This window comes from Anabrus simplex, chromosome 7 (assembly GCF_040414725.1).
Source record: "Anabrus simplex isolate iqAnaSimp1 chromosome 7, ASM4041472v1, whole genome shotgun sequence".
Lineage (NCBI taxonomy): Eukaryota > Metazoa > Arthropoda > Insecta > Orthoptera > Tettigoniidae > Anabrus > Anabrus simplex.
In genome coordinates, this window is record NC_090271.1 from 292,636,207 (window position 1) to 292,661,603 (window position 25,397).

The following is a 25,397-nucleotide window of genomic DNA, read 5'->3' on the forward strand; positions in this document are numbered from 1 at the left end:
AACACAACCTTCTCTAATCAAGAGACGAATCTATTAGATAAGGGCATCAAACATTGTTACCGGGATTTGGTGGATTGCAGAGAGTTGAAAGAAGGTGCTGGGGTGAATGGGTCTATCTACAATATCAAAATTTCTTCAAAACAACAAAACAAATTTTCACTAGGTGACAATAACAATGATATCTCAGGTACAATGCCAAACAAGGGTGGAGCACCCCAGAATAGGGAATTTAACAATTTAGGGCTTCAAGCCCTCGATTTACAATTTCTGAGCTACGAGCTCAAGTTTACGAAATTCACAAATGAGGAATAATTTAGGCAAGGGCAGAAATCCCCTAATTCAAAAGCACTTGCTCCCAAAATTACAATATCTAGCCTTCCAGGGGCACACTTCACTATTACAAAACCTGGAAAAGAGCTTACATGCTCTCGATTTCTTACAGCCTACTCAAGGCAATATCACATCACAATCTTACACACTCTGGCCTCATAAGCCACGAATTACAAATGGAAATAGTTTTACACAGGGGTATCTAGTACCCAACCTACTGGGCCTTTGCAGAAAAAGAACAGGTTAAATAAATGGCCCGAACACAACCTGAATGGAGGCGTACACTGCGCTTCCAGATAATGAAATATTTTAAACCTACAGGCTCTCGGCCGATGAAACTGGGGCTAGTCCCAAACTACTGAGGTGGCTTGCATGGAAATAACTTTAATATCTTACAGGAAAGAATAGTTGCGAAATCATAGTCACCTCAATCCAGTGAAATCATAGTCACCTCAATCCAAGATGAAGAGGAGCTCGAGAGGGTAACTCGCTCTCTATCCCCGATTTACACTTAAAGACTTTATGAAATTTTACATGAAAAGGAAGAAGTTTACATTAAAACGGTTACATAGTTAGAAATTCGGACCTTCCCCTCAGATAAGTATGCGGAAACAGCAAGAAAGATTGAATTTACGTGGCCATTGCCTGGTAGATGTTCTGCCGGCCGAAGAAAGAGGTGCCCTGCCTCCTGCCTTAGCACACACACTCAGAAAGGCGACGATCAATAGGCAAGGAAACTCGAAAAGCTGCAACTTATATACCCTCAGGGAAGGTTCAAGAGGATTCTGGGCTAATTTGTACACACCCTCTCATTTTTATTGGTTGAACATACTCTTCGATCTATTTATCACTTTCCTCAGAAACAATAATGCAGCCAACCTAAACTCAATCCTAAATTTAATCAAAGGTACTTTTCCAAGACAGTTACACTTTCTCCCGCACCCTTCAGCCCCACCTTAAGCCCTCTTCCTAAGCCATATTTCATTTCAATACAAGAACTTACTGATTTCCATGATTATAATTTTTACAACACCCCATTTATACTTTATTCTTTGTTAAAAACCTCTTAGTATGTATATTCCTTGTATTATTAACTATTACCATAACATCTCATTTCACTTGTTATTCTTTAAAATAACATTTTCTTAGGATTTCGCCACAAATGATCTTTGCTCCAATACGGCTGATGATGACCCCTAGATGGGTCGAAACTAGTACCGTGTAATTTGTAATATTTGTGAATATATTGTAGTATTGAAAAGGTGGAAACGTTTACGTTGTTATTATTATTACTTATATATTACCAAAAGTTACACTCAAAACCGAACAAGAAGCCTGTGATAGGCTGAAAATTAATTACAGAAAATTTTCATTGGCCAAATTCAAAACTGGCGGAATGAGGCAGAAGTGTTGCAAACCTAGAATTACATTAAAAAACAAATGAAAGTTGAGAAAACCTATAAACACAAAATTTCTTTCAATAACACTTCCTTTACCTTGACCAGAGTGCATGAGTATAGTTTTTTGGTAGTGACATCTGTGGAAAAACGTTCAAACTTCTTCACATAAACAAACACACAGCAAATAAAACCAGTCAGTTTAGCCAACTTCAGAATAACACAATTACTTAACCCTTTCCACTCGAATTATTTGTAAGTCCTGATTTCTCCCTACTCGTTTTTATTTCTGTCAGCATTCTTCATTTTTTTAAACCTTGTATTAAGTACTGGTTTTAACAATATATACAGGAAGGAACTACAAAATTAATTAATTTATGGTATTTACAATGCACAAAATAATGTTTTTCACTTTCTTAACGGTATGCCTTGAGTGTGTGGAAGCGTTCAAACCAAATGCCTGGATGGAGCCCTGGTTGCTTCTCACAGGTTTTACAGAAGTGGACTGTCTCTCTCCTCCCTCCAACAACTTTCCTGTCACTGCAAACCTTGCAATCTTTAGTTTTTCCTTCAGGATGGGGGTACAGCCGGTGTAGCTTGCCATTCAGCCTCACTTCTTCATCCGTTGAGGAAGGTCTTCCCCTTTTCCTGCTCTGTGTATTCCGCACATTTCCTGCAAGTTGTCTTACCAAGTTTTTCCTGAACTTCAGATGGGTGATTCCATTGTTACCTTCTTTGAAGAGTAGGAAGGCATTCACTATTGTGATCTCCAGAAGCCAGAAGAACATTTTTCTCCACCACTTCACTCATTTACGTGTGAATGGGTATGAGCTAGCATAGTGGTCAGAAAGATCAACGCCCCTCCATGTATTGATTATAAGCACATACGACTGTAGGTTTCTCTACAATTTCCTCGGCACCTTGACGTCTTATTCTTTGCACAGGCTGAGTGGAATCGTCATAGAAAGTAGACAGCATAGCAATAATTCGCTTGTCCTTCCAAACCAAGCAAGAAGTGTTATCTGTTCGGAGTGCAATAATGTCATGTTGTTTCATTCTCTTTGTTGCGGCTTTTCTCACTTGTAATGGCAGATCTCTCCTATTTACCATTACAGTGCCTGTAATATGGACCTTTAGTTTCAGTAGCTCAGCTGCAAGGTCGTAACTGGTATAGAACCGGTCTGTAAAGACATGAAACCCAGTTTCGTTGGTGGCTTGCAAAACTTTTGTAACCAAATGAATAACTATCCTGTAAGTGAAGGGTAAATCTTGCCTAACAAGTCATTGTGTGGTTATTGAACCATAATATGGTTCAATAGCACATACGTATCCGGTACTCAAGTCTGACAGTACATAAATACGGAGTCCCCACTTTATTGGTTTCTTCGTATTGTAACACTTGAACACGACACGACCCTTGAAGCCTACAGTGCTTTCATCAACACTCAGATTCTTTCCTGGAATGAAGTGTTCCCTGAATTTCGTGTCCAGGTACGACACTATAATTCTGACCTTCGAACCTCTAGATTGTGGGCCTGCCCTATCAGCATCAGGGGAAGAAAGATGGAGATTCCAGAATATCTGTAGAAATCTGTCTCGAGAGAACACATCTTTGTAGAACACCTGCTTATCCAACCAGTCTTCACTAAAATAATCCTGTATTTCTGCCTTACTGTTCATCCACATGTTGATAATTACACCAATAAATGCCTTCAACTCTTCCAAAGTCACAGCTTTCCAAGAAAACCAGATAGATCTCTTCTGAAGTGGCGTATTTTGCTGTATTTTCATTTCGGCAAATTTGTTCGTCTCATGGACAATAAAGGTTAGCAACTGATCAGTAAAAAATAGCTGCCAGTACTCTAGTTCTATTTTAGGTCTATTGCCACACGTTATGAATCCACTCACTAACCTGAAAGGAAATTTGGGTAATCCTGCATCACCAGTTCTCCACGATCTCCAAGGTATATTTGAAGTCGGCACTGTATGACTGGGACCGGGACGAGTCATAATACTACCGCCTCCTCTATGATTTCTTGCGACACTGATATTGATATCATCACTTGAATCACTAATGGATATATCACTTTCATCGCCAGATTCAAAATTTTCGTCACTTTCATGGTCACTATCAACAAAATCAGCCGAAATAGACGCAAAATCTCAGCTTCGGTCAGACTGTGCGCCGCCATGTTGCTTCACGCGACTGCTTTCCATTGTCAAGGAAACGGAGCAATTTTGCCGAGCAAAGAGAAACTAAAACACTCATATTTTGTTTCTTTCGGTTTCCGGAAGGGACCAGCACTTACGAAACGAAGTACAAAAGTCCTGGCTTGCCAGGTAACCTAGCAATGAGCGGCGAAACATTGTGTCGACTCAGGGTCGACACACGAGCTATAACGCTAAGTGACGGCTGTCGACCTCAGGTCGACACACGAGCGGAAAGGGTTAATACTTCATTAGTGACATCTTCTGATTAAAGTCTCAACTTTATGTAGTAGCAATTTCACATTTTGGTCGATAGAGGAGTTCATTAAGGCGCTTTCTTTGAATGAGTGGAGTTGAGATGTACCTCCCGGTACAAACATTATTGGTCTAACCACAAAAAAGCAGAGGACATAATCACTGCCATCGCTGAAACCGAAACTAATATCGATAAACAAATTCTGATTGACAAACAAAGTGACGTATGTTATGAAGTAAAGAAGAAACTCCCAACATTGATTAATGAGATAACATCTAACAACAACTACAACATCTCAAAACAAATTCAAGACATGAAATCCAAAATCTGTAATAGCAACGTAGTAATAACAAAAGCAGATAAGGGCAACACCATAGTAATAATGAACAAGCAGGATTACATAGATAAAACAGAAACCTTTTTTTAAAACAAAACCTATACAATAGTTAATAAAGATCCATCAAACAAAATACAGCGCAACTTAAAGAACTGTCTTAAAAATTCTACCTTCATGTTAAATGATCAAGATTATCAGAAATTAACTATAATGAACCCAAAATTACCTACAGTAAGACCATTACCCAAAATTCATAAAAAGAGGTCCCCATTCGACCTATAATTAATAGTATGATTAGTCCTACCTATAAAACTTCTCAATTCCTACACAAATTCCTAAAAAAATCATTTCAAATTCCACAATTCCAACCCCATAAAAAACTTGATCGAACTTTGCAATTCCCTAAATAAATTCAGTCTGCAACCGAACCATGTTTTATGCTTTTTCGACATCTCTAACGTATATACAAATATTCCTATCCATAACGCTATTAATGTCATAAAGAACAATCTGTCAAAACATAGCACATTAAGTAAAATCAAAATTGAAGAATGGTGAAAATTACTCGCTTTCGTTTTAAACACCAGTTACTTCACCTTCAATAAGAAAATTTCCAAACAGGAAGGTTTGGCGATGAGAGAGCCGTTATCTGAAATATTAGCTGATATATACTTAGATCAATCAATCAGTCAATACTGATCTGCATTTAGGGCAGTCGCCCAGGTGGCAGATTCCCTATCTGTTGCTTTCCTAGCCTTTTCCTAAATGATTTCAAAGAAATTGGAAATTTATTGAACATCTCCCGTGGTAAGTTATTCCAATCCCTAACTCCCCTTCCTATAAATGAATATTTGCCCCAGTTTGTCCTCTTGAATTCCAACTTTATCTTCATATTGTGATCTTTCCTACTTTTATAAACGCCATTCAAACGTATTCGTCTACTAATGTCATTCCACGCCATCTCTCCGCTGACAGCTCGGAACATACCACTTATAATACCAATATAATGGTCTGTTATTGGACATTATAAATTTTCCATTCCCTATGGGAATCAACATCTACATACCACTTAGTCGAGCAGCTCTTCTTCTTTCTCTCAATTCTTCCCAACCCAAACATTGCAACATTTCTGTAATGCTACTCTTTTGTCGGAAATCACCCGGAACAAATCGAGCTGCTTTTCTTTGGATTTTTTCCAGTTCTTGAATCAGGTAATCCTGGTGAGGGTCCCATACACTGGAACCATACTCTAGTTGGGGTCTTACCAGAGACTTATATGCACTCTCCTTTACATCCTTACTACAACCCCTAAACACCCTCATAACCATGTGCAGAGATCTGTACCCTTTATTTACAATCTCATTTATGTGATTACCCCAATGAAGATCTTTCCTTATATCAACACCTAGAGACTTACAATGATCCCCAAAAGGAACTTTCACCCCATCAACGCAGTAATTAAAACTGAGAGGACTTTTCCTATTTGTGAAACTCACAACCTGACTTTTAACCCCGTTTATCAACATACCATTGCCTGCTGTCCATCTCACAACATTTTCGAGGTCACGTTGCAGTTGCTCACAATCTTGTAACATATTTATCACTCTATAGAGAATAACATCATCCGCAAAAAGCCTTACCTCCGATTCCACTCCTTTACTCATATCATTTATATATATAAGAAAACATAAAGGTCCAATAATACTGCCTTGAGGAATTCCCCTCTTAGTTATTACAGGGTCAGATAAAGCTTTGCGTACTCTAATTCTCTGAGATCTATTTTCTAGATAACCTCGAACACAGTAAAATAATTAATAACATCAACGGACTCTGTCTTTGGCATCACTTTGTCGATGATACCATAGCAATCGTAGGTAAACAAATCAACAACAGTGATAACATATTATCATTTCTTAACAATTTGGATAATAACACTAAATTCACTAAAGAAGATGAGATCAATAGCTCTTTAAACTTCCTAGACATCAAAATCACACAAGTATCAAACAAGTCTGACTTCCAAATATACAGGAAGGTGAAGGAAATTTACTGTTCACATGAATGGTTTACCGATGAAAGGGATGAAATATTAGGGATAAAATTAGTTTGTGATAATATGAAGGAGGTGGGAATTATAGGAACATACAGGCCTGGAAGAGAGGAAAGAGACATGGAAATCTTTGAAAAAATAATAGATTATACTCATAAAAACAATAATAATGATATGGTAATAATTGGGGGAGATCTAAATTTGCCTGAAGTTGAATGGAAAGGAGCTGCAAGTGAAGCCCATGAACAGAAACTGGCAAATAAGTTAATTTGGGAGGGAGGATTTACACAAGTAGTACAAGAACCGACTCGTCTCAATAACTTACTAGATGTATTCTTGGTTAAACCATGGGAAATTGTTGATAAAATTGAGGTAATTGAAGGAATAGGAGACCATAAGGCTGTAATAATGGATGTAGGACTCGTACCAAAAAGGCTTAATAAGAGGGTTACACAAGACAAGAAATTGTACAGAAAAACTAAAGTTGATGAATTTGGGACTTACCTTAAATCACAATTCAGTTGTTGGATAAGTGAAGGGAGTAACGTGGATACACTTTGGGCTAAATTTAAAGGAATTATTTGGGAAGGAGAGAAGAGATTTGTACCTGTTAAGAAGGGTAAAATGACCTCAGACCCTGTTTATTATACAAGGGAAATAAGAAAATTAAAAAGAAAATGTAGAATAGTAAACAGGAAAATCAAAGAGGGTAGGGAGAGTAGAGAAACTAGAAAACAGCTAATGAGGGAACTGAATAGAGTGAAAAAGGAAGCAAAAGAGAATTATATGAATGGCATACTTCAAGAGGGTAATGACCACAAAGGGAAATGGAAAAAGCTATATTCATATATCAGGAATCAAAAAGGAAAAGGAGTCCAAATTCCTACAATGGTGGGAGAAGGGGGTGAACACTATTTAACAGACACTGAGAAAGCAAACCTATTTAGTAGGGAATTTAGAGATTCAGTAGATGATTGTCAAGAGTTGGAAACCGAAACAGAAGATAGAGAGGGAGAGAGACAGAGGGAAACAAGAAGCTTCTCATTCACAAACGAAGATATTTTCAGAGAAATCCAACTGCTTCAGTAAGGAAAAGCTGCAGGAAGTGATCAAATTACTGGGGAGGTATTAAAGACAATGGGGTGGTACATAGTGCCTTATTTAAAATTTCTCTTTGACTATGTCATAAATAATGGTGTAATACCAAAGGAATGGAAGGAATCTATAATAATACCAATTTATAAAGGAAAGGGTGATAAAAGGAAACCAGAGAACTACAGACCAATCAGCCTGACCAGTATAGTTTGTAAAATTCTGGAGAGTTTAATATCAAAGTACATCAGAGGGATATGTGATGATAAAAATTGGTTCATGAGGAGCCAGTATGGATTTAGAAAGAAATTTTCTTGTGAGGCACAACTGGTGGGATTTCAGCAGGACATATCAGATCAGTTGGATTCAGGAGGTCAGTTAGATTGCATAGCCATAGATCTTTCCAAAGCCTTTGATAGAGTGGAACATGGAATATTATTAAAGAAATTGGAGGGAATAGGATTGGACGTAAGGGTTACACGTTGGATAAAAGCATTTCTAAATTCAAGGGTTCAGAAAGTCAAAGTAGGAAATAATGTATCTCAGGAAGAGAAAGTTTGGAAGGGAATTGCACAGGGTAGTATAATCGGTCTGTTACTTTTCTTAATATACGCAAATGATTTAGGGAACAATATAACATCAAAAATAAGATTGTATGCAGATGACATAATTGTTTATAGAGAAATAAACAACATTGAGGATTGTTCAGAATTACAAAGGGACCTTGAAAGTATCCAACAATGGGTTGAAGAAAATAATATGAAGGTTAATGGAGGCAAATCAACTGTTACAACTTTTACAAACAGGAGCTTTAAAACTGAATTTGAATATACTTTGGATGAGGTAGTTATCCCAAAAGATGGCAAGTGCAAATACTTAGGTGTGAGATTTGAAAGTAATTTGCACTGGAAGGGTCATATTGATGACATTGTTGGGAAAGCATACAGATCATTACATGTCATAATGAGGCTACTTAAAGGATGCAACAAAGAATTAAAAGAAAAAAGTTACTTGAGTATGGTTCGTCCATTATTGGAATATGCAAACAGTGTTTGGGATCCTCACCAAGAATACCTAATAAAAGAAATAGATAGTGTGCAGAGGAAAGCAGCAAGATTTGTAACAGGGGATTTCAGGAGAAAGAGTAGTGTATCAGAAATGTTAAAGGAACTTGGGTGGGAAACTTTAAGTAAGAGAAGGGAGAAAACTAGACTTACAGGATTATATAGAGCCTATACAGGAGAAGAAGCATGGAGAGATATCCGTGAGAGGCTTCAGTTGGAAAATAATTATATCGGCAGGACTGACCACAAATATAAAATTAGAAGGAATTTTAGCAGAAGCGATTGGGGTAAATTTTCATTCATTGGGAAGGGTGTGAAGGAGTGGAACAGTTTACCAGGGGTAGTGTTTGATCCTTTTCCAAAATCTGTACAGATATTCAAGAAGAGAATAAACAGCAACAGAGAAAATAAATGAAGTGTTAGAGGGCATTCGACCGGTGCAGGTTATTGTAAATAAAAAAAATGTGTGTGAATAAATTAATTCCATCCCCCGGTCTAAGGAGTTTGGACAGCCAAAGTAGGGGACTGCCTGTAGGGGTGAAGTACAGTGGGGACTTCGAGGGCCCTGGGACCGCTACGGTAGCTGTGAAGGCCCTTCAGGAACTCTGAAAAGTGGTGGCAAAAGGGGCTCTGGTTAAGACGCAGCAGGTCGTTATGCCACTTAGGATCCTGAACGGGTAAAAAAAAAAAAAAAGTAAATAAATAAATACAATGTAAATATTAATGTTATACCAGTTTTATAGTATCATTTGAAGCAATTCCACATACTGTATATCAGTTGACTATATTTGTAAGTAGTACAGGAGATATTATAATTAGAATTTTGTAAACAATATAAATTTATTAAGGATGAGCTGTGTGTTTAATAGAAAACATTGTTAGCGTAAATTGTATAATATTGTATTATAGGAAAAATTTTCTTCTCTTGTTAATTTAATATTTAGTGCTTGACAATAATGTATTTTAGTGTACCATTTGCCACCGAGGTAGACACCTCATTTGCAAATAAAGAGATTTTGATTTGATTTACAGAAAACCCACCTTTTCTCCAACAACCATAAAAAAATGATTCATTACATCCCAGCTCACATAAAAAAGCCACTTTTCACAATCTTAATATATAGGGCATTAAAAATCCCTATTTCTTCTAGTAATTTAAAAAAAGAATTACAGTTCATTAAAGAAATAGCTAAATTCAGTGGATTTAATACTGATATAATTAATAAAATCATCAACAAAACCAAATTAAAACTAGCTACAAATTTAACTCCATTAAAGCCCGTCAAACCAAAATGCGCTAAATTCACGTTCATTAACCATATTATTCATCCAGTTACCAATCCCTTAACAAAGCACGGTGTAAAATTAGCCTATACTACAAAAAACACTAATCGTAAGTTATTCTTTAGTCATAACTCTATTAACATCACAGATAATCGTTACTCTGGATCAGGTATATACAGATTAACACTAGAACGGCCGAACATTCCTCATACCTATAAAGGCCGCAGGCGGTCATTTTGACCGCTGCCGCTTACTGACATATATCTAGCATCCAGGATCTGGGAAACATGCGAATGTTCAATAGTTTATTTTAAAACAACAGTTAACCAGTAGGATGTATTGTACACAGATCAGTCCATTGTTAAATATTAATAATTGTTCATATTCTCTCACTTCTAACAGGTAAAAATGAAATATTTCGGCGGACTTGCTATTGAATGCCTTTGTGAAAAATTATGATAAAAATAACGGTTTCTATTTGTTTACAAACCTATTTAGGCACTTGACAAGCAATTTATGCAAGTTATTACCTTACACGAACATTTTCCACAGACTACTTTGTTGCACGAAGAACATGTGTCAGAGGTTTTGTTCTGTTTACAATTGGAGTTCACTGGACGTTGTTGTCGCTTACGACTGGCACATTGAACCTGAATCTGAGGCTCAGGCTGAAGTGTAGGGAGTTCAATCAACCGGGATCTTGTGTTCACAAAATGAGATCTTAGTTCTTATATTACTTCAAGAATATAATCATGTCGGGAGATTCTCTGTCCCGTAACTACCTTGTAGACTATCCATGAATTTATTGCTGCTAGATCAAGTACGTTGTAAAATACACCTTCGACATCCAGCTCTATTGTAGGTGCGAAGTCTACTGTGTGCATATTTTCATCAGCCAAATCACCATCACTATCCGACATATTATCACACTATTGAGGTATAAAATCATCATCATCACACATTGCGTCTATATCTGATAATGTATCCTCGTCACCTGATTCGTCTTCTCCTAGCTTTTCAAGTTCTGCTAATTGAACAGGAGTAAGTTTTTGCCGCAGAGCCTTTATTACGCACTATACGACACAAGGGACAGACACTAACTCGTCCACTCGCAACCACTGCTAGAGGCATACAATTTAGTTACATCATACACCCCTATAGTGCCACTTGTAAATATATCACAGGAAGCAAGCAATGAGCAGAATAGAGCTCTCCGTATCAATGACCGCTTATGGCCTTCCTAGGTATAAGGGACAATATCGGTGTTCCCTTATTGTCTACGGGTGTAATTTTTGGCGTGAATGTACATAACCCTAAAATATTAAAAGTCACAAAAGAACACTCGTGCGTAAAAAATTACGAGCGTGGAAATACCTTGAAATTCACTAACGGTCAAAATGACCGCTCTGGCCGTTCTAGTGTTAAAATGCTCTACTTGTAATTTTTCTTATGTTGGCCAAACTGGCCGCAGCTTTTTAACCAGATACGCTGAACATTACCATGCACTAAGACACAATAAATTCTCTCCTATGGCCAACCACATGAGGGACACAGGGCATAGATTCACTTCCATAGAACAGGACCTTCATATCCTTAAAAGAATCAAAATAAGTAAGCTCATGACAGAATACGAAAACTTATTGATATTCCTCGACCAGCAATTTAACAAAGATAAGAATTTAAACGATATCATTGATTAAAAAGAAGCCCCTTGTACGAACAGATTTTATTACTATTACTAGAATCAATTCCCCTCACCAATATATTCTTTAAAATGTTCAACCTTAAATTAATAAGCACTCCCACCTCCTCTATAACTAATAAGCTCCCCTCCCTTCCCCCCACTGCCAGTACCTCCCATTCAAGTACAACCAATAGACCTATAGCTACACTTACTCTGGTACCGCTCCCTCCAACGGCATCCCACCGCTACAATACATGCAGCAATACACTTTCTTCTCTCTCTCTCCCACCAATAATAGCTACCCTCCAAGTATTACAAACAAGCCCATAGCCACGCCTCCACAAACAGATTCCCCTCCAATTCAAACCTACAGCTATAACACACGCAGTAAGAGCTCGACAGTCGTCAATAACTTTTAGCTCATAACATAACAAGTTACCCTCACCACCGTCAAATGGTAAGTGCACACGATTTCCACCTAATAATTCTATTATGATTTTTTCATACAATTAACACCACGCTTTTGGTTTCCTTTTTACAGATTTTACTTCTGATCCAATATTCAACAGATTAGCTACATTCTACTGTCACATTGCCTTTTCGACCAGCTTGTCAACAAACCCATATTCTCAACAACGTTATAACATCATATCAAATGAGATGGTCCATAGAGGTCCAATATAAACATCGTATATTAACGTTCAACAGCAACCTCGTACTTCTGCATCAAAGTGAACCACAACATCACCATATGCTTTTGACTTTTAACTTATGTAAACAAATTATCACAGGTCATTTGACCATCTCTGAACTTTATTTTATTCAACATTATGTTTTAAAAATACGATTCCGATCGTCATTCTCATTATCTAGTTCCAACTGCTAGTCGATCAACATCATTTTACAATAATTTTACTACTAGTATTTAACAAACTATCGTTTTATTCATTTTACTCATATTAATAGTCTTTCAATGTCCCTATTGTTAATACTTTACCCAATTATAAACTTCTCACTCGTAGCATTGTCTTTAAAACCATATATGTTAATTTTCTTTCAATCTCTTCAAGGCTTTTTTAAAATTAGTTTTATCTTATTTATATGTAAATCAGGTGCCTGATTTTATTTCACGGTTAAACCCATGGCTGATGATGCCTATATGTAAGGCGAAACATGTACCATTTTAATTAACATGTCAATGTAATTTAACAAAGACAAGATTTATTGTATTGATTAGGTGGACAAATTAATAAATTAAGTTATTGTTATTATTTCAATCAAATATCATCAATACGGATCAAGAATGATATTTATCACTCTTGTATATTTTCAGGTAACAACTATCCACAGTCAACATTGTATCGTCACAGTCTGTGTACTTTCCTCGTTCGACCTTGTGTTGGGGTCAAGAAGTTAGTAAAATAACTACCTATTCGATACTTTATTGTTGCCTCAGGCAAAATTGAATATAAATTAGCACTTACAGGACATTTTTCGACCACTTAGTGGTCCTCTTCAGCTGTATAAAGAAACAATTGAGAAGAAAAAACATTAGGACAATAAGCACAAATATAAAAGTTCTTTGGAGACTCATTTGTTAAAAAATGGAGGTCATCAGAACAGGACATCTTGCCTCTCATTCTTGTTTGGAAAAGATGTTTATTCTGTGCTGTCTAGAGGGTTTGTCTTTGAGCGCGACCTGGTGAAGTAACGATGTGACACAGTCTGACAGTTCATGCAAAGCTCTTGAGAGAAGGGAAGTAGAGTTTTGTCGTCATCTAAAATATCATGTGAGGGAGGAGGGAGATTGGGCTGTGCTTCTGCGATGTCGTGTTTGATTATATCTCTTGTCCGTCTTGTCTGTTTTATGTCTACCCATTCCAAGTATTTACTAATGTTCTCGTATAAGATGTTTTTTTGCTCGTTGTTTTCATTAAGATTCTTTTCACCATTTTCTAATTTATCAAGAACGATGTGCATGTTTTCAAGGTTGTTCATTAGATTTCCTTTATTTTTCATACAGATAATTTGAAGGTCCTGTCTGATATTGGTGAATTTGTGGTTGGACTCTTTCATATGGGATCCCATGGCAGAGAATCTTTTGTATTTTTCAGCATTGACGTGTTCTTGATATCTAATTAAGAAGTTCCTTCCAGATTGTCCCACATAAGTTTTTTTACATTGAGTACAAGTTAGCTTATAAATACCAGATTCCTGGAATTCGTCATCTTTAAGTTTATTAGCTTTATTGTGACTAAAGAACCTATGTTTCGTGTTGTTGTTGGTTGAGAAGGCTACTTCGGTGTTGTGTTTCTTGAATAAGTTGGTGATTTCGTAAATCTTCGGATTATTAAAGGCGAATTTGACATATCCTTTTTCTTTTTCTGAATGCTGTTTAAGTTTAATTTGTTGTTGGTATTTGCATTTAGTAATGATTTTATTGATGAATTTCAAACTGAAATTGTTATATAGAGCTTGCTGATAAATGAAAGATGGTTCCTTCTTTCTGTCTGTTTCTGTTAGCAGAATTTCAAAGGCCCTGTTGACGAAACTATAATAAGCAGATTTCTTTTGTGGGATGGGATGTAAAGAATAACTTTTGATTGTGGTCGGTGTAAAAGTGGGTTTCCTGTATATTTTAAATTGGATATGGTTGTATTTCCGAATTGTTTGGATATGTAGAAAATTGAGTATGCCTTTCTCTTCTTCTTCACCTGTAAATTTTATGTTTGGGTCTAAATTATTCAAAGTATCTAGAATACTGTGACTGTCGTTGATTTTCTTATTAATTATGGCATAGGTATCATCAACATATCGAAGCCAGAGATCAAGTCCTTTAATTTGGCCTACAACAACAAATTAAACTTAAACAGCATTCAGTAAAAGAAAAAGGATATGTCAAATTCGCCTTTAATAATCCGAAGATTTACGAAATCACCAACTTATTCAAGAAACACAACACCGAAGTAGCCTTCTCAACCAACAACAACACGAAACATAGGTTCTTTAGTCACAATAAAGCTAATAAACTTAAAGATGACGAATTCCAGGAATCTGGTATTTATAAGCTAACTTGTACTCAATGTAAAAAAACTTATGTGGGACAATCTGGAAGGAACTTCTTAATTAGATATCAAGAACACGTCAATGCTGAAAAATACAAAAGATTCTCTGCCATGGGATCCCATATGAAAGAGTCCAACCACAAATTCACCATTATCAGACAGGACCTTCAAATTATCTGTATGATAAATAAAGGAAATCTGATGAACAACCTTGAAAACATGCACATCGTTCTTGATAAATTAGAAAACGGTGAAAAGAATCTTAATGAAAACAACGAGCAAAAAAACATCTTATACGAGAACATTAGTAAATACTTGGAATGGGATACGGGAACATTAGTAAATGCTTGGAATGGGTAGATACAAAACAGACAAGACGGACAAGAGATATAATCAAACACGACATCGCAGAAGCACAGCCCAATCTCCCTCCTCCCTTACATGATATTTTAGATGACGACAAAACTCTACTTCCCTTCTCTCCAGAGCTTTGCATGAACTGTCAGACTGTGTCACATTGTTACTTCACAAGGTCGCGCTCAAAGACAAACCCTCTAAACAGCACAGAATAAACATCTTTTCCAAACAAGAACGAGAGGCAAGATGTCCTGTTCTGATGACCTCCATTTTTTAACAAATGAGTCTCCAAAAAACTTTTATTATTTGTGCTTATTGTCCTAATGTTTTTTCTTCTCAATTCTTTCTTTATACAGCTGAAGAGGACCACTAAGTGGTCGAAACATGTCCTGTAAGTGCTAATTTATATTCAATTTTGCCTGAGGCAATAATAAAGTATCGATTAGGTGGTTATTTTACTAACTTCTTGATTATATTCGTCAATACGGTCATGAAATGGACAACTTGTAATACTTGTGTTGGGGGTCGACGTCCCTTCATTATTTCGTTCCCGTCATCTGCTGTATCTGCCTCTTGGCTCTCAGAGCTAACTATTCTCACTTCCTGCTCAGGTGCGGCAGGTGTTCCACTCAGTGAGTCTGCATTACAGTTACACTTGCCTTCCTTGTATATGATATCAAAATCATACTCAGCTAACTTGAGTCTGAATTTTAACAACCTAGAGGATAGGTCTTATACACTGAAGACCCATTTCAGGTGGGTTATTGTTCCTCACCACTGTGAAATGGCATCCAAACAGGTATGGACGGAAATATTTCACACCAAACACTATGGCCAATGCTTCCCTCTGAGTGGTACTGTAATTTCTTTCGGCCTTATTCAGAGTTCTACTGGCATAGGCTACAGGTAAATCCTTGCCTAACAGAATATGAGACAATATAGCACCTAGTGCTTCGCCACTTGTATCTGTTGTTAGAATACATTTTTTCTCAATGAGCTTTTGCTTTAGTACTTGGCACGCATGTTCTTGCTGCTCTGTCCACTCATAGGGTACACCCTTCTTTAGTTCGTACAGTGGCTTCGCTATTTTACAATAGAGTGGTATGAACTGCAGTAATAGCCTGATAACCCTAAAAATCCTTTCAAATGTTTTGTGGTAGTTGGTTGCAGAAAATTCGTTACTGCTTGGATTTTCCTCCAATCAGGCTGGACACTGTCCTTCGTAATGACGTGTCCCAAGAAGGCGACTTCAGTTCGCAAAAAATTTGCACTTATCTGGCCCTAGTTTCAAGTTGGCTTCTCATAGCCTTTGAAATATATCTTGAAGCTTCTGATTGTGGTCTTCTATTGAGCTTCCGAAGCAAATGACGTCATCCAGTTAACAGAGACATTTTATGCCCTCTAGCCCTGTCAATACAGTTTTCATTAACCATATAAATGTTGCTGGAGCATCTTTTAATCCCATCGGCATTCACAAATACTCGTAATGCCTGCCTAATGCAGAGAACGCGGTCTTTTCTCTGTCTTCTGGCTTTAGCATGACCTGGTGACAGCAGTGGGCCAGATCAGTGGTAGGGAATCAATCAAATCAATCAATACTGATCTGCATTTAGGGCAGTCGCCCAGGTGGCAGATTCCCTATCTGTTGCTTTCCTAGCCTTTTCCGAAATGATTTCAAAGAAATTGGAAATTTATTGAACATCTCCCTTGGTAAGTTATTCCAATCCCTAACTCCCCTTCCTATAAATGAATATTTGCCCCAGTTTGTCCTCTTGAATTCCAACTTTATCTTCATATTGTGATCTTTCCTACTTTTATAGACGCCATTCAAACCTATTCGTCTACTAATGTCATTCCACGCTATCTCTCCGCTGACAGCTCGGAACATACCACTTAGATTCACAATTATTTAATTTATTTTGCACCTAGTCGAAACAATGATTGCTTAAGGACACTTCCTCTAAAGCATTACTTTTTCAATTTTATATATTTTTCATCTAAACAGTGTTATGTGGCTGAAGATGTTGATAATATACGAAACATGTACCACTTTTGACCATTAAAAATTGCCTTAAGCAATCATTGTATCGACTAGGTGGAAAATAAATTAAATAATTGTGAATCTATTGAAGTGCGATACGGACCATGAAGCTGATTTTATGTAAACATACCACTTAGTCGAGCAGCTCGTCTTCTTTCTCTCAATTCTTCCCAACCCAAACATTACAACATTTTTGTAACGCTACTCTTTTGTCGGAAATCACCCAGAACAAATCGAGCTGCTTTTCTTTGGATTTTTTCCAGTTCTTGAATCAGGTAATCCTGGTGAGGGTCCCATACACTGGAACCATACTCTAGTTGGGGTCTTACCAGAGACTTATATGCACTCTCCTTTACATCCTTACTACAACCCCTAAACACCCTCATAACCATGTGCAGAGATCTGTACCCTTTATTTACAATCCCATTTATGTGATTACCCCAGTGAAGATCTTTCCTTATATTAACACCTAGATACTTTCAAATAATCCCCAAAAGGAACTTTCACCCCATCAACACAGTAATTAAAACTGAGAGGACTTTTCCTATTTGTAAAACTCACAACCTGACTTTTAGCCCCGTTTATCAACATACCATTGCCTGCTGTCCATCTCACAATATTTTCGAGGTCACTTTGCAGTTGCTCACAATCTTGTAACTTATTTATCACTCTATAGAGAATAACATCATCCGCAAAAAGCCTTACCTCCGATTCCACTCCTTTACTCATATCATTTATATATATAAGAAAACATAAAGGTCCGATAACACTGCCCTGAGGAACTCCCCTCTCAACTATTGCAGGGTCAGACAAAGCTTCACCTACTCTAACTCTCTGAGATCTATTTTCTAGAAATATAGCAACCCATTCAGTCACTCTTTTGTCTAGTCCAATTGCACTCATTTTTGCCAGTAGTCTCCCATGATCCACCCTATCAAATGCTTTAGACATGTCAATCGCGATACAGTCCATTTGACCTCCAGAATCCAAGATATCTGCTATATCTTGCTGGAATCCTACAAGTTGAGCTTCAGTGGAATAACCTTTCCTAAAACCGAATTGCCTTCTATTGAACCAGTTATTAATTTCACAAACATGTCTAATATAATCAGAAAGAATGCCTTCCCAAAGCTTATATACAATGCATGTCAAACTTACTGGCCTGTAATTTTCAGCTTTATGTCTATCACCCTTTCCTTTATACACAGGGGCTACTATAGCAACTCTCCATTCATCTGGTATAGCTCCTTCGGCCAAACAATAATCAAATAAGTATTTCAGATATGGTACTATATCCCAACCCATTGTCTTTAGTATATCCCCAGAAATCTGATCAATTCCAGCTGCTTTTCTAGTTTTCAACTTTTGTATCTTATTGTAAATGTCATTGTTATCATACGTAAATTTTATTACTTCTTTGGCCTTAGTCTCTTCCTCTATCTCGACATTATCCTTGTAACCAACAATCTTCACATACTGCAGACTGAATACTTCTGCCTTTTGAAGATCCTCACATACGCACTCCCCTTGTTCTTTAATTATTCCTGGAATGTCCTTCTTGAAACCTGTTTCTGCCTTAAAATACCTACATATACCCTTCCATTTTTCACTAAAATTTGTATGACTGCCAATTATGCTTGCCATCATGTTATCCTGAGCTGCCTTCTTTGCTAGATTCAATTTTCTAGTAAGTTCCTTCAATTTCTCCTTACTTCCACAGCCATTTCTAACTCTATTTCTTTCCAGTCTGCACCTCCTTCTTAGTGTCTTTATTTCTCTATTATAATAAGGTGGGTCTTTACCATTCCTTACCACCCTTAAAGGTACAAACCTGTTTTCGCATTCCTCAACAATTTCTTAAACCCATCCCAGAGTCTGTTTACATTTTTATTTACCGTTTTCCACCGATCATAGTTACTTTTTAGAAACTGCCTCATACCTGCTTTATCAGCCATATGGTACTGCCTAACAGTCCTACTTTTAAGACCTTCCTTTCTATCACATTTATTTTTAACTACCACAAAAACAGCTTCATGATCACCAATACCATCTATTACTTCAGTTTCCCTATAGAGCTCATCTGGTTTTATCAGCACCACATCCAGGATATTTTTCCCTCTGGTTGGTTCCATCACTTTCTGAATCAGCTGTCCTTCCCATATTAACTTATTTGCCATTTGTTGGTCATGCTTCCTGTTGTTCGCATTTCCTTCCCAATTGACATCTGGCAAATTCAGATCTCCCACTACAATCACATTTCTTTCCATGTCGTTTCCCACATAGCTGACTATCCTATCAAATAATTCCGAATCCGCATCAGTGCTACCCTTTCCCGATCTGTACACTCCAAATATATCAAGTTGCCTATTATCTTTAGAAATGAGCCTTACACCTAGAATTTCATGTGTCTCATCTTTAACTTTTTCGTAGCTTACAAATTCTTCTTTCACCAGAATGAAAACTCCCCCTCCCACCTTTCCTATCCTATCTCTACGATACACACTCCAGTGCCGTGAGAAAATTTCTGCATCCATTATATCATTTCTCAGCCATGATTCAACTCCTATTACAATATCTGGTAAATATATATCTATTAAATTACTTAATTCTATTCCTTTCTTTACAATACTTCTACAGTTCAACACTAACAATTTTATGTCATCCCTACTTGATTTCCAGTTCCCTGTTCCCTTATCACCGCTCCCTTGGCCATCCCGTTTCCCTGAATGTACCTCCCTATTACCCTTCCAAACAAATTTCCTAACTTATACGTACCACTGCGGTTTAAATGAAGGCCATCCAAGCGCAGATCCCTATCTCCTACCCACCCATTAGGATCTAGAAATTTCACTCCCAGTTTCCCACATACCCACTCCATAGTCTCATTTAAATCCCCAATCACCCTCCAGTCAGTATCCCTCCTACACAGTATTCCACTAATAACAATCTCCGCTTTCTTAAACTTCACCCGTGCTGCATTTACCAGATCCCACACATCTCCAACTATGTTGGTACTAATATCAGCTTGCCTTACGTTGTTGGTACCAACGTGAAACACTACCACCTTCTCCTTCCCCTCCTCCCTCTCTTCTACTTTCCTCAACATCTGCCTCAACCTAATTCCTGGATAACATTCTACCCTGGTTCCCTTTCCTTCACACACTGTCCCCACGTGTCTAACGATGGAATCCCCCATGACCAGAGCCTCAACCCTACCCACCTCATTTGATCCCCTCCCCTCCTGGTCAGCCCTATCTTTCCTGATAGCTGCAGAAGCTACTTCCTCCTCCCTTTTCTCCTTCCCATGACCCTGTTCCACCTGTCTTTTCCTATCCTCTACTCTACATTTCCCTTTCCTACCTTTTCCCTTCCTCCTACTTCCACGCATCTCAGCAACAGTTCCCTGTCCCTCATCTTCCCTCCGTTGTTCTACCTGGAGTGACTCATACCGATTTCGCACAGACACCTGTCCTGAATTCTGATCCTGAATAGAGCCCTTAGCCTGCAATCTCCTTCCCCTTAGAACATTAGACCACCTGTCTTCTACAACTCCTCCCTTTCCTTCCCCTCCCTCTTGTACACCTACTGTAACCTGTACATTGTTTGAGGGAGTCAAGTAGCGTAGAAGTACCGTACCTTCCCTAAGGCATCTAGTAACTTCGTAATTAAAGGAAGCAGATATGCCGTACCAATCGTAATACGGTTCAGCTCGCGAAAATCAACTACAAGCCTATATTTTTGCTTCCCAGAGGCGTCCATTTTCTTTGGGATTAGGAGAATAGGTAAGGACCATGGAGAGTGTGAAGGTGCTACAATTTCATCGTTTAGCATCTTGTCAATCTGCCTGCCTATATCCTCTTTCTAGGCTTTGGGTAACTAATATTGCCCTAAATGTATGGGAGGCTGGTCAGCGGGTACCGGGATGGCATGTTGTAGCACATCCGTGTGTGTCAGCTTATCACTTTCCAAGTAAAATACATCTTGGTAGGCGGTACGGACTGCATATATTTCTTCATGATCCTTGGCTGCTAAGTGATCCAAACGTAAAGTAAACGCCTAGTCTTACTTCCTCACTCTCAATGGGACCTTCGATATTATTCTTGTTTACTTCAATAGCCACTATTTTTTTGTTCGGGCTTCAAGTGTGACCCACAGAGGTTCCTTTGCACCAAACAGGTATATTTTCCCCTGCTATTAGCACATAGCCTTCCTTACAGTTTAATACACTTTTATGCAGGAAATCTTTCCCTATGATTTTGTCTTGTCTCAGATTAAAATCATTGCCTACCAGATGGGACCCTAGGATTTTTCTTCCTATCAGGACTCAAACTTCTCCTTTTTTGAGTACTGCGTCTCCACTGATACCTTTCAGCCTGAGGGTCTCCTTTCGATTCACGAAAACGTCTTTCGGTGCCCACCTTTCTTTAAGAAGGGATACGTCACTACCTGTGTGTATTAAAAATCTAACAGGATCTCTTTTTCTGGCTAAGTCTATCAGGATTGTACCTTCGGTTTTAGATACGTCTGATACGGCGGGACTTGATACTACTGGGGTTTTCACAGCTGTCCCTCACTCGCGACTCCCTTGTTAGTTTAAAGCGTCCCGTGATTTGAACCAACAATCCTTACTTTTGTGAGACCATCGCTCTCATATATCACACCATAATTTATGGCCGCAATTGTGCGTAGAGGCTTTCTCTAACTGTTGGTTCTTTTCCTTCGGACTACCCTGTCCATCTCCGCTATTTTGTGTTGTACAAGCCCTTTCCTTGAGGGTTAGGTTGGCTGTCTCGACTAAGATTAAAGGTACACTACCACCATAAATGGTCCTGCCTTCTGCACGTCCACGGTACCTGGTATTCTGACCATTTCGTCATGGACACTCGGGTCTCTTGTGACCCACTTTGTTACATTCATAGCATCGTATCACGGACTGAGATCGCCTGTTACGATGCTCTGTTTCCTGCGTCTTCGTGGACCTAACTTTTTTTTTTCCTTGCTTGTAGGTTTCTCATTGTTTTTCAACTTTCTCCTACACTCTCATTCTTTATGGCCTAACTTTTTACAATACGTGCACTTGAGCGCAGAAGTATTATCCTTGGCCCTTGGCTGATCACATTCCCTCGCACTATGCCCTTCCTGCTTGCAATTGAAGCAGGTCACCAAGACGTTTCGGATCTTATACTGCTTATTGCCTGACGCCTGACGTTGCCCCGTGTTTCCCTTTGTTGGTACTCCCTGCCAGCATTCCTTACGAGGAGTCCTAGGCGAGTGTGGCTTATACAGTGCTTTGTGTTCTTCCTGGGAGAGCAACAATGCCTCCTCTTGCCTAGCGGCGCCTACAGCCTCTTCAAAAGTTCTCATTCCTATCCTGCACCTTGTTATGAATTCTCCTATTTCGGAGCCCGAGGGTGAACCCAGCTATCGCTGTTTTCACTATCAGCCGGCGCTGATATTTGTGGCCTTCTATTGGTTCTTCCTGTAATATTGCATTTCTGAACATGACCGTAATTTTCTCCGCCTCATGTGCCCATTCTGCTACAGCATCCCTAGTCCCGTGTTTGGACTGGAATAATTTACACAGGTGTAACTCAAGTGTGCCTTGCTTGCCGTAATGTTCCCAAAGAGCACTTTTTGCATGCTACCAGTCTACAATATCTCCCCGTAAGAGCAACGTTTCACGAGCTGGGCCTGTTATCTTCATTAAAATGCACTCAAAGAATGTCTTTTCCTTGGGCCACATCATGCAGTGTGCGGCTTCTACATTCAGGATAAATTCGCGGAGGTGTTCTGGCTTACTGCCGTCAAACTCGTGACCTATTAATCAATGAAAGTTTTAATGGAAATAGTGGAGTTTGTGTTGGAGGTAGGAGAGTAGAATGTATAAGATTTGGAGATGATGTGGTTGTGATGGGAGAAAGCGAACGTGAAATGATACAAATGTTAGATAAACTCAGCATGAAACTAGAAGAATATTGAATGAGAATTAATAAGAAGAAGATCAAAAGTATGATAATTGGAGGAAAAGGTAGAAATTGTCATATTAGTATAGGAGGAGAAGAAATAGAGCAAGTCAGTAACTTCAAGTATTTGGGAAGTATGATCAGAGATGATATGTATTGCACAACAGAAATTAAGAAAAGAATTGCCATAGCAAAAGAAGGCTTTAGGAAAAAATCAAAATTATTTTGTGGACTACTAAACAAAGATTTGAGGAAAAGACTTGCTAAGTGTTACATTTGGAACATAGCGCTGCATGGCGCAGAGACTTGGACATTGAGAAAGAAAGATGAGAGAAGATTGGAGGCACTAGAGATGTGGGTATGGAGGAGAATAGAACGAGTGAAATGGGAAGACCGGGTAAGGAATGAGGAGGTATTACGAAGAGTTGGAGAAGAACGAAGTATGTTACATACCATTAGAAGGAGAAAAAATGAACTGGATCGGACATTGTTTGAGGAGGGACTGTTTACTGAAAGAAGGAATAGAGGGAATGGTGAAAGGCAAACGAGGAAGAGGAAGGAAAAAATATCAAATGTTGGACAACATCCAAGGAAATAAATGTTCGGACATGAAAAACTTGGCGCAGGACAGGCAACAGTGGAAGAGGTTCATCCCATGACAAGACCTGCCATAAGACAGAACACCTACATAGATAGATGCAGCTGATATGTATAAACGTTCCTCTACATGCACACTACTCGTATCAGATTCTGAGTCACATTATCTACTAGATTACCCATATATAAAGTTATAGGCACTCGTCCTTAATTGCTGGTTCACGTTGAAGTTGGGCTGGTTCCTCGGTCGGTTGTCTGGTCTGCACCGGTTCTGCTACCTGCTACCTCGTGCTGAACTGGCTTAGTAAGCTGCTCGCATGCTACTGGGCCTCTCAGTGGAACAGGAACTCCGGGCTTGTAACTTCTTTCTTGACAGCCTCTTTTGCGGGGCTTTTAAATCAGTTTGTCTCCTTCTCTGCTGAGGTTGTCTACTTCCCACACCACACAGCTGCAAACCAAAATTTTCTGTCTTCTGTTGTGACAGACAGGATTAGGACCTTGCAGGAGGTTATTAGGTTGGTATTTGATAGATTGGATAGTTCCCAAGCGGTTGGAATGTTAGGGTTTGGGAAGTTTCAACTAAGGTGCAGAGAAGAAGGATAACAAATGAAGTATAATTTCACGATGAAGTTTACTAAATCTTGAACTGAAGTATGTACAAGATATGTACACTATGTGCAGAAGTTATATGATTTTAATGTGACTGAGTCTTGAGCAAGAAGATCAAGTTAAGAAAATATTATTATTATTATTATTATTATTATTATTATTATTATTATTATTATTATTTGCGTAATCGCCCTGTCAACCGACAAGGGTTCTGGTTCCAACTGGTCCGCGAATATCCTGTAGAAGCCCCGAGCATTGGTTTCCTCATGTTTATATAGCCTTACCGGCCCCACCCAATCGTTCATGAAGCTTATGGAATATTCTACCTACATTACCATAGAACTTTCTGTGGTTCTGACTAATCATAGGCCTGTATCCCCTGTATATTTCCTGTGCGTCCTAACATTGTCAGTGGCCTGACCTATGTATTGGGTCAACATGACTCATATCCTCGTGCTTATGACTCTGGGCTTTGTGACTACTTCTCTCTTAAGATTTCCTAATGAGATGAAATATCCCTCTTTCAACTACAATTCCCAATTATATGAAATGCAATTCCCTTTTTACCATATTTATCCGTACTCGAATTTTTGGTACCGAGTTCCAGCTTCTTATACCGGTTAATGTTAATCCTAATAAGCCAGGCCACAGCAATTTCTCCTTCGTCCAATATGGTTCGATCCTCGGGGGCAATTGCCGTCCTGGGTTCATGTCCTGGGAAGGCACGACATGGTATTTTAAATTTAGTTTTTCCCCCGTGACTCCTTTGACTGTGGTGCACATCATTTGTGTAGTAAGTGGAGATCCAAACTTAGCATATTTCTAAGAGTTTTGATTGTTATATTCTGATATATTTACTGTTTGCCAATTTGCCACTGATATATCAAAAGAGAAACTTAAAGTTATGTGGTTCTGTTTTTCTTTAATTTTAGATTTTGAGCAACGTACTGTCACGGTCTGTAGGCCAGCCACCTTTGCCTCCATCTACGCAGGGTATATACCAACCCACCAATGGTCAGTTTGAGGAAGACATGGGCTACAGGTAATAAAGAGGGAGAAACTC

General features: G+C 38.4%; 1 protein-coding gene across 1 annotated transcript in view; it reads left to right on the forward strand.

Moving 5' to 3' along the window:
* ena (enabled) overlaps positions 1–25,397 on the forward strand; it is a 393,478-nt gene that overhangs the window by 220,803 nt on the left and 147,278 nt on the right. Inside the window, exon 5 of the mRNA XM_067151741.2 lies at positions 25,267–25,376. Coding sequence (XP_067007842.2) covers positions 25,267–25,376 — 110 coding nt within the window. The remainder of the gene's footprint in view (positions 1–25,266; positions 25,377–25,397) is intronic.